Below are 10,666 nucleotides of genomic sequence, written 5' to 3'. Positions count from 1 at the left end.
TGCTGTGCTAGCCATTCTCAAATACAATTCTTACATGAATACATTAAACTGATTACAATATAAATGAGACAGGAAAGAAGAATTACAATTACAATTTCTGTGAGGGAGGCAAAGAAACAAAACTTTTTTTCAAACAATTTTCACCCTCCCCCGTAGTTTTACAGCTATCTTCTGGGAATTGAACAGTCTTTTGGTCTTTACTTCTTCATCTTCTTCAGGGTTCTTTCATGTCTGCTGGATGGTACTAGGCTTGGCTTGCTGGTAAGAGTGGTCAGTCAGTCTTGGCAGTCTGTCCCAGGCTTGGCTAAGTTTTTTTTCCTCATGTCAGGTTTTATCAGGAGGCAATCACCAGCAGCAAATTGGAGAGTTATGGTTTGAGCTAGCAGTCCTTTGTTTCTGAAGAGTACAATCTTCTAGGGCTGAAAGACATGAGAACAAGGTTCCCTCCCCCACAGAAAAGGCATTGTTGGAGGATTAGAGGTAAGGGAGGGGCGTGGGGGGGGGGTAGATAGCTTGCAGGCAGAGTTTGAAAAAATAAAACCATTAGTTACTCAGCAGATAAACAGATAAATATTATGGGGATATCACAGATGAGAAATGGAGTCTGGATTCATATGCTTCAGGAAAGAAATGGACAGGTAAAATCATTTAGACACACAATAAATGCAAGGATGAAACTTTTCTTGCAAACATTTCCTGGGTTGTTACTTTAAGGTATAGGCAAGGAAGGAAGGAAAAAAATATTTTTACTCTGTTTCTGCTGGCCAGAACAGACACAAAGTAAAGACCCTCCCCAGCTTCAGTTAGTTTTCTAGGCCCAACAAACTGAGCAAAGGCAATTTCTGCCAGTTTACTCCTTTCTTTCTTTGAACACTTTAAAATTCTTGTCTTTTGGATTGGAGACATCTTAGTTACAATTACCTTGAGGGTGCACAAAGACTTAGACATACACACACACAGACAAAGAGGGAAAAACAAAATCATTCCCACCATGAATTTCAGTTAAATTGGGGAAGGCACAAATCTTAACAAACAAAAACCACGTGGTTACATAGAAGACAGAGAAAGAGACAGACAAGAGGAAAAAAAAAAGAAATCCCACCATTTCCTTTTAAGTACCTTTTCAACCAAATTAGTTTTTCCTGTATCATCTTTCAGCAAAGCCCATTTTCTACAATCTGCTCTTTTTTTTTCTTCATTCCGGCCAGGACGGGCATTTGCTTTTCGTCCCAGGCCCCCAACAACTCCCCTAGGGGGGTTTCCATGGCTACCCTCGAGCTACTGCTTCCCATGATCCCGTTTAGATGTGGGTTCACTTCGTCCTAGCCGGGTTTGCCACTTCGTATTTCCCCGCTTTACTTTCGCGTCCTTAGAGGACCTTTCGCGCCCTTTTGAAGGGACTTTCTCTGTTTGCCCTTCGGAGGGTCTTATTGGTGCCCTTCGGAGGGACTTTTCTGGGGGTGCCCTTCGGAGGGACTTTTATCGCGTTCCTCACCGCGGGAACCTTCTCTCGATTCGCGCCCTTTCACGCAGGGACTTTCGATTCGCGCCCTTTCACGCAGGGACTTTTCTTACAGTTTCAAGTCTTGGGGAAAGAGACCCGGAGGACCAGCCGCACAGTGACCCAGGAGGGGTGCTGTCGGAGCGGGTATGCGTACCTCCATTTTTCTCACTAACTTTCTTATGGGCTTTAGCTTTTTTCTCTCACAGGACAAAAACAGCAGCAACAACAAAAAATAAAAAATCCATTCACTTTTCCATCCATTTTCACACACACTAGTCACACACAGGCAGGCATACACACATTTCCCATGCTTTAAAATTAAATTTTAGAGAATTAAAATTTAGAGGTACTCACCTTCTTTCCAGGCAGCCTTTGAGCTCAAACTCAAAACCCCTTTAAAGCCTAGATCCAAATGGTTAAGGCCAAGATAAAGTCCACCCACAGACTCAATGGGGTCTGTGCCGGCATGGGAGGCTTACCTGGGCCATATCCATTTGTTAGGCTAGCTTGGAGTCCCATCTGGGTCGCCAATTGTTGGGAGAAATGTCCTTCTGGGTTCGGCTCCAAGTGGGGAAAAAGACACTGGAGACATGGAAGCTGCTTGGAAAGATGGTTTTAATGGTGGACAGGACCACATGGCCTGAGCCCTGAACAGCAAAGGTGATCACATGCTTCAATGTTGGTGGAGAAGAGAAGAGAAGGGAAGAGAAGGCAAGAAGAAGAGCTGAAGAAGGGCTTGCAGGGATTTTTATAATCTGTTCTGCCCCACCTATCTGTTTCCTGTTCCTGTGTAAGAAATGTATTCTGATTGGTTGCCAGACTCACATGGGCCCATGCAGGGGCAACCCTCTAGGCTGTTTTGAATTCAGGTTTGATTGAGTTCAGATGTCATGTGGTCAGTTGAGTAAAGGCTTATATTATCATGCCTTCATTGTCACTGCCAGAACTCTACACCCATCCCCCTGGGGCTGAACTCTTTATTATGTAAAGTGGACTAGCTTGGCCTTCTTAATGGCCCATTGACAAAGGGCAGGAAGCTGCAGGAATTTACTCTGTTTAAAATGTGTTTCTCCTTTTTTCACATCCAGGAAAATATAATATTCTGCCTTATCAATATTTCTTAGGATATTTCATTTTTCTGGGAGAGGGCTAGGTGATAACTTCCTACAGGAGCATACCCTTAAAATCAAATCTTGGGTCTTTTGTGGGCCTTTTTATTGTTTTCACAACAGTAGCCATTCAAACATTCAGACCTTATACAACATTGTCTGCTTTTTTTCATTCTCTTGTCCATTGACAGAAATGGCAGCCTAGATTTATCTTATTTTATTTCTTCATTTCAGCAATTGCCTTCAATTCTATGATCACTATTGTCTGGAGATTGCATTGCTTGTATGTTTTTATGGTGAAATTTGGAAAGCGCATCATTGTCAATTCTATATTACCACTAATATACATTCTTTTAAAACAAAGAGTTATTGGAAAAAATAATGTGATTGAAAACATGCTTTTCGATGCTAGGAAAAAGTAATTTGCAGGCCTAGGCACTTGGTTTTCATTTCTCACTGTAATTTTGGTTGTGGATACCAAGAAAGGTAATTGTGTAGATCTGTCCTCTTTTGTCCTTTTGTCCCTAGTTATGCTGGACCCTTCTGAATACCACCTCTGGTAGGCACCCTTCACTTCCAAGGCAAGATATTCATGACTATGGTTAGTGGGAAAGGAAGGGGTTCAAGGGATATACCCTGATGCTTCTACTGTAAACAGAAGATTTGATTTTGCAGAAACGATCTTCATTATTGGGGCTTCTTGTTCTGGAATATCTATCTGAGATATTGTCAGAGCAGTGGTGGCAATGGTGTGATCAAAAGACTGGTTTTTGTATGCCCTCAGGGGACAGTTCAATAGATGTATGGAAATCACCACTTTTGACTTTTTTTGAAAGCACTTTGAGGGTATTTATCTTCTTGATGCTTTGCTGCCAGCTCCAAGGTATGGATTTGAGCTTCGGGACAGAAGTTTTATGGCTCAATCTTGGGCATAAGCTAGATAGAACCAGACTTTCCCACCATATGTCATTTGTCAGCAGAAGCAGATTTAAGTTAGGGGAAAGTCACATTTTGGTGTTCCTAAGGTGTGAACTATGGTGCTGAAGAAGACTTTTGCGAGTCCCTTGGACTGCAAGGCGATCCAACCGGTCAGTCCTAGAGGAGATCAACCCTGACTGCTCTTTAGAAGGCCAGATCCTGAAGAGGAAACTCAAGTACTTTGGCCACCTAATGAGAAGGAAGGACTCACTGGAGAAGAGCCTAATGCTGGGAAAGATCGAGGGCAAAAGAAGAAGGGGACGACAGAGAATGAGGTGGCTGGATGAAGTCACTGAAGCAGTCGGTGTGAGCTTAAATGGACTCCGAAGGATGGTAGAGGACAGGAGGGTCTGGAGGAACGTTGTCCATGGGGTCGCGATGGGTTGGACACGACTTTGTAACTAACAACAACAAAGGTGTTTCTAGCAACAAGACCACTTTCACAGGAGATTCCCAATCCCAGACTGTGGCTTCCCAACAATTCCTCTCAGTCTCACCCTCACAAAAAGCGCTCTCTCTCTCTCTCTCTCTCTCTCTCTCTCTCTGTGTGTGTGTGTGTGTGTGTGTGTGCACGTGTGTGTGTGTGTGTGTGTGTGTGTGTGTTGGAAGGGACCTCGAGGTCTTCTAGTCCACCATCCCCCGCCAGTGTGTGTGTGTGTGTGTGTGTGTGTGTAAGGGACCTTGGAGGTCTTCTAGTCCAACCCCCTGCCTAGGCAGGAAACCCTATACCGTTCCAGACAAATGGCTATCCAACATCTTCTTAAAGACTTCCAGTGTTGGGGCATTCACAACTTCTGGAGGCAAGCTGTTCCACTGATTAATTGTTCTAACTGTCAGGAAGTTTCTCCTCAGTTCTAAGTTGCTTCTCTCCTTGATTAGTTTCCACCCATTGCTTCTTGTCCTGCCCTCAGGTGCCTTGGAGAATAGCTTGACTCCCTCTTCTTTGTGGCAACCCCTGAGATATTGGAACACTGCTATCATGTCTCCCCTAGTCCTTCTTTCTCTTAAGCTAGATGTAACCTTTCCTCTATTCCTACATAACCTTTCCTCTATTCCTACAGCTTTGTTGTGTAGATAGTTCAGGGCATCCTAATTGTGGGTTTGGGGAAGTGTGGATGAACAGTTCTTTGTCTGGTTAATTACTTTTACCTAGGTAATTGGTTTTACTATTTATCAGTTGTTTGTTTAGCAGAGATGTGCTTACTGATTTTTACAGTAACCTTTGTTTAAATAATACCAAACAAATAATATTTGATTGCAACATACTTTCTAGTTTTGGACAATTATTTCAGTGGGGGAAGGAATCTCCTTGGATCGTTATTAATTATTCAAATTCTTTTAATTCTTAAAATTAGAATTCTCGGAGTTAACAGATGAACGGCAAAAGGTGGACATATTCTCCTTTTCATCCTCGTGTCCTCTGTCTGGGGGGGGGCATACCCTTAAAATCAAATCTTGGGTCTTTTGTGGGCCTTTTTATTGTTTTCACAACAGTAGCCATTCAAACATTCAGACCTTATACAACATTGTCTACTTTTTTTCATTCTCTTGTCCATTGACAGAAATGGCAGCCTAGATTTATCTTATTTTATTTCTTCATTTCAGCAATTGCCTTCAATTCTATGATCACTATTGTGAAATTCAAGTACTTTGGCCACCTAATGAGAAGGAAGGACTCACTGGAGAAGAGCCTGATGCTAGGAAAGATTGAGGGCAAAAGAAGAAGGGGACGACAGAGAATGAGGTGGCTGGATGGAGTCACTGAAGCAGTCGGTGTGAGCTTATTTTATTTCTTCGCACTTCTAGACCGCCCCCTCTCCCAAAAGGGACTCGCTTAAATGGACTCCAGAGGATGGTAGAGGACAGGAAGGTCTGGAGGAACGTTGTCCATGGGGTCGCGATGGGTTGGACATGACTTTGTAACTAACAACAACAAAGGTGTTTCTAGCAACAAGACCACTTTCACAGGAGATTCCCACAGGAGATTTCTCTCTCTCTCTCTCTCTCTCTCTCTCTCTCTCTCTCTCTCTCTCTCTCTCTCTCTCTCTCTGTGTGTGTGTGTGTGCGCGCGTGTTGGAAAGGACCTCGAGGTCTTCTAGTCCACCACCACCCGCCTGTGTGTGTGTGTGTGTGTGTGTGTGTGTGTGTGTGTTGGAAGGGACCTCGAGGTCTTCTAGTCCACCCCCCGCCAGGTCAACCTTAAGGAGCCTCTCAAGGACCCTCTGCGGGAAGACGGGGCGGCTGGGCGGCGGCGCACAGGTGCCCGAGGAGAGCAGGAAGGGAAGGAGAGGCGCTCTCATCGGAGGAGGAGGAGGCAACGGGAGGAGAGCCCGCCCCTGCATCGGGCTTGGCTGGGTTTGGGAAAGGAGACGGCAGAGAAGAGAAGAGCCCGCTCGGTGCTGGGCAGCGGGGCGAGCGAAGGAAGGCAGGCAGGCAGGAAGAAAAGAAAAAAAGTGAGGCGGGGGAGACGGGGAAGATCGCGTAGCCGAGGAGAGAGGGACGATACCTGCGGAAGGTGGAGCGGAAAGCAGCCAGGGCTCGGAGCCCAAAGCAGAAGGAGCGAGAAGAGGGGAAGGAAGGAAAGAAAGAAGGAAGGAAGGAAGGAAGGAAGGAAGGAAGGAAGGAAGGAAGGAAGGAAGGAAGGAAAGGAAGGAAAGGAAGGAAAGGAAGGAAGGACTGACTTCGGGACAACATCGATGTTGGTGCCCCGGAGCAGCGACCCGGCGCCGGCGAACCCTTGCAGGCGCCAGAGCAGGTGAGCCTCGCGGAGGAACCGAGCGGGGCGAGCGCTGCTACGGCAACAACAACCGCAGCAGCATGTTCGTTTCTTCCGGCTTCGACTGAGGCGGGATGAGGACCCTCGCGTTCCTTCTGGGCAAGGCGCTAAGGAGAAGGTTTCGCCTCCTGCTGGTCTTCGGGCTGCTGGCCGTGGGGCTCTGCGCAGCCTACCTGGAGCTGGTGGTGCTGGCCGACCGGAATGGACACCCCCTGAACCACCGTGAGTGACCTGGGGTCGGTGGATGGGTGAGTGGGTGGGTGGCTGAGCAACGGGATCCTCCCTGCTGAAGTAGAGCTTGGAAGGAGTTGGTGGTCCCTACAGGGGCCAACTTGGCATAAAACCGCAGGGCACTTAGTCCACCTGGCATATAAGGTTTCCTGCCTAGGCAGGGGGTTGGACTAGAAGACCTCCAAGGTCCCTTCCAACTCTGCTATTGTATTGTATTGTATTGTATTGTATTGTATTGTATTGTATTGTATTGTATTGTATTGTATTGTATTGTATTGTATCTCTTTTCAGCCCCGTCTTTAGAAACCTCACAACTTAAGAGCGGGGAGCATCTTGGTAGGTGCCCTGAAGTTACCACCTTTCCATACTTCTCATTGAGCCACAATCCTGGGGGTTGGAGGTGGCAGAACTCCACAAGTTGGCATTGGAAGGGCAGGTGGTGGCATCGTCTGTGTTTGTAATTGTACAGGCCCCATCAGCACTTCGCCACAGCCCAACGTATGCCATGGCAACATTTCCTTTTTCTTTTTTTTCCTGCGATGGTCCCATGTGGTTGCCTTCATCTTACCTCCCCAGACCAGGAGCCTTTAACTCATCCTCTCCCTGTACTTCTAACAACACTTTCCCCTTTAGAATAGAATAGGATTCTTTATTGGCCAAGTGTGATGGGACACACAAGGAGTTTGTCTTTGGTGCAGATGCTCTCAGGGCACATAAAAAGACAAGATACTTTCGTCGAGAATCATAAGGTACAGCACTTAATGATAGTCATAGATTACAAATAAGCAATCAGGAAACAATATCAATATCAGTATAAATCGTAAGGATACAAGCAACAAAGTTACAGTCACACAGTCATAAGTGGGAGGAGATGGGTGATAGGAACGATGAGAAGACTAATAGTAATCGTAATGCAGACTTAGTGAATAGTTTGACAGTGTTGAGGGAATGAATTGTTTAACAGAGTGATGGCGTTCGGGAAAAACCTGTTTTGTGTCTAGTTATCTTGGTGTGCAGTGCTCTCTAGCATCGTTTTGAAGGAAGGAGTTGAAACAATTTATATCCAGGAATGCAAGGGGTCTGTAGATATTTTCATGGCCCTCTTTTTGACTCGTGCAGTGTACAGCTCCTCAGTGGAAGGCAGGTTGGTAGCCATTGTTTTTCCTGCAGTTCTAATTATCCTCTGAAGCCTGTGTCTGTCTTGTTGGGTTGCGGAATCAAACCAGACAGTTATAGAGGTGCTGATGACAATCTTTATTATAAGATGCAATGACCATGAGGGAGGTACGTGCCATATGAGTCACCCCTGTTCTTCGTGAGGCGGGGAACTCATGACAAGGATGGCAGGATGATGTTTGGCGATAGAGACGGTGAGTTTGATGCTGGGATAACTTTTGCCAATTCAAGTATAGTTGGGTTTTCCTCAACTAAGCAGTGGGGAAATGCCCACAGTAAGGCTTAACAGGGCAAATGTAAATACACACAGCATTTAGGGTGCTGTTAGTGTGAAAATGCCTATTATTATATGATGGACTAAACACTTATGCAGGTAGCTCTCGACTTACAGTTCATTTAGTGACTGTTCAAAGTTACAACAGCACTGAAAAAAGTGACTTTATGACCATTTTTCACAGAGACAACTTTGTTGCATCCCCCAGGATCCTGCGATTCAAATTCAGATGCTTGGCAACTGGCTCATATTTATGACGGTTGGCAGTGTCCCGGGGTCATGGGATCACCTTCGGCGACCTTCTGACAAGGAAAGTTAATATGGGGAAGCCAGATTCCCTTAACAGCAGGGTTACTAAATTATCAGCTGCGGCGATTCACTTAGCAACAGAGGCAAGAAAGGTCGTAAAATGGGACCAAGCTCACTTAACAAATGTCTTTCTTAACAACAGAAAATTTGGGCTTGATTGCGGTTATAAGTCGAGGACTACCTGTATTAGCATTTCATTTAAAATTAGGCAGAAATGTAAGGATTCTGGACAAGTACCTAGCGTGCAGTCCTTGACTTACAACTGTTAGTCCTTGACTGACAACAATTCTTGACTTACAAGGGTTTGTTCAGTGACTGTTCAAAGTCACAATGGCACTGAAAAAAGTGACTTATGACCAGTTTTCACACTTATGACCATTGCAGCATCCCTAGGGTCACATGAGCAAAATTTGGCCGCTTAGCAACCAGCGTGCGTTTATGATGGCTCATGTGATCACCATTCGTAACTTTCCCAGGTGGTTTCTCACAAGCAAAATCAGTGCTATCGTCACTTCCTGACAGCATAATTCACTTAACAACTGCAGCTATTTGCTTAACAACGGTGGCAAAAAAAGCACCTAAAATGGAGCAAAACACACTTAACAACTGTCTTGCTTATCAATGAAAATTTTGGACTCAATTGTGGTCGTAAGTCAAGGACTACTGATACTGGTTTCTTCTGCATGTCCAGTTGATCCAAAAAGGGACCAAATGTGGTGACAGGGTTAAATTGGGATAAACCATCTTAAAATGTATCTGGTAATAGGTTGTGGTCCTTCCGTGAACTTTCCAAAAATCACTTTGATTCATGTCAGAGAGTGCACAGTGTGACTATGTGAGACAACCCAGGAGCAAATACAATAACCAGAGGTTTGTATTTAAATAGTGGTTTTATCTACAAAGAATATATACATACACACACTTTAGTTGGACCTCAAACAAACAGCAATTGGCAATTACAACATGGAAGCACACACAGAGGGAGAGATACTCCCCAACTGAGCCTCTTCTTATTACGGGCTCTTAAAGTGATATGAGCCCCAAAATCTTGCTGACTCATTCCCAGCATTACATCATCGTAGCAGGTGTTCAGCTCTTAAATCTTTACCATGACAATTCAGAAATCTACCTTACCCATCGACTTCCTTTCTCCTTCTTCTCTCGACCAACAGAATAGTTTTTGCTTACCTATCATCTGTTCATATTACTGTATTTTTCAGAGTATAAGACACATCTTTTTCCCTCAAAAGAGAGGCTGAAAATCTGGGTGCGTCTTATACACAGAATACAGCATTTTTTGCTTCCCGAAACTCCTCCCCCTTCACCAAAATACCTGTGCATAGCTTTTAGAAGGCTTTCAGAGAGCTCCTGGGGGCTGGGGAAGGCAGAAATGAGTAAAAAAACAGCCCATTTTGCCCCCCAGCCCCCAGAAGCACTCTATAAGCTTCCTAAAGGCTATCCATGCCCTTTATAGAACAAAAAACAGGCCCGTTTTTGTAAAAAAAAAAAAAAAAGGTCATTTTTTGCTTGTTTTTGGGCCCCCTACCCCCTAGGAGCACTCTACAAGCCTCCTAAGGGCTATTCATGCCCTTTAAAAAAAGGGGGGGTGTTTTTGTGAAAAATGGGCCATTTTGGGGAGGTTTGCAGAGTGCTAAAACGTTTTTTTTTAATTTTCCTCTTCAAAACCTTGCTGCATCTTATACTCTGGTGCTTCTTATACTCCGAAAAATACGGTAAATGCTCATAAGGTGCAGGTTTCTGCCTGTTGAACCATCATCTCAAGGGAGCAGTCTTTATTTTTTCCAGGAGTGATTGCTTAGTTCATCTTATTATTAGCATTTCCATCTTTGTAAATCATTTATGTCTTTCTTCCTACTCTTTCTCAATTTCATACTTACACAATGGAAAAATAACTGCTTTACAGATTGTGGTTTTTCTTGCCATAGAGATAACCAAACTTATTCGTTGTAAATTTGTCACTGCCTTTCTCCTAGGATTAAAAGACTGTTCCTATTTTTCCTGCCCCCGAAAACCATCAGTTGTTATGAATTCACTAAGCATGCTGCTTGACATCACCTTTGTCTTCTTAATATTTAGCATTAACCCAAATTTTTCGCATTCCATTTTCATCTTTAAATGAATTCTTCTACGTTGCCTTTACTTTACAATCGGGAAACCTAAGTTAGGGTTTCTGTGGTCAGTTTTAACTCCAATTGTCAGCTTTTCTCGTCCTTCCGTCCTTCTAAAGCAGTGATGGCTAACCTTTTTGTTGTTGAGTGCTCAAAGCGCATGCGCGCACGCACCCATAA

At 44.4% G+C, this 10,666-nt stretch overlaps 1 protein-coding gene across 2 annotated transcripts in view; it reads left to right on the top strand.

Moving 5' to 3' along the window:
* Positions 1 to 5,956: 5,956 nt before the first annotated feature.
* The window catches only part of B4GALNT3 (beta-1,4-N-acetyl-galactosaminyltransferase 3), an 83,285-nt gene continuing 78,575 nt past the window's right edge, over positions 5,957 to 10,666 (top strand). For both annotated transcript variants that reach the window (XR_014175713.1, XM_081957154.1), the window contains exon 1: positions 5,957 to 6,589. Coding sequence is in view for 1 of the 2 variants with exons in the window: in XM_081957154.1 (XP_081813280.1) it covers positions 6,442 to 6,589 (148 nt within the window). In the remaining variant the exon portion in view is untranslated. The remainder of the gene's footprint in view (positions 6,590 to 10,666) is intronic.

Source organism: Natrix helvetica (genome assembly GCF_964273705.1).
Source record: "Natrix helvetica genome assembly, chromosome: 6".
Taxonomy (NCBI): Eukaryota; Metazoa; Chordata; class Lepidosauria; order Squamata; family Natricidae; genus Natrix; species Natrix helvetica.
The sequence above is the reverse complement of the archived record's forward strand: the minus strand, read 5'-3'. Positions and strand labels throughout refer to the sequence as shown.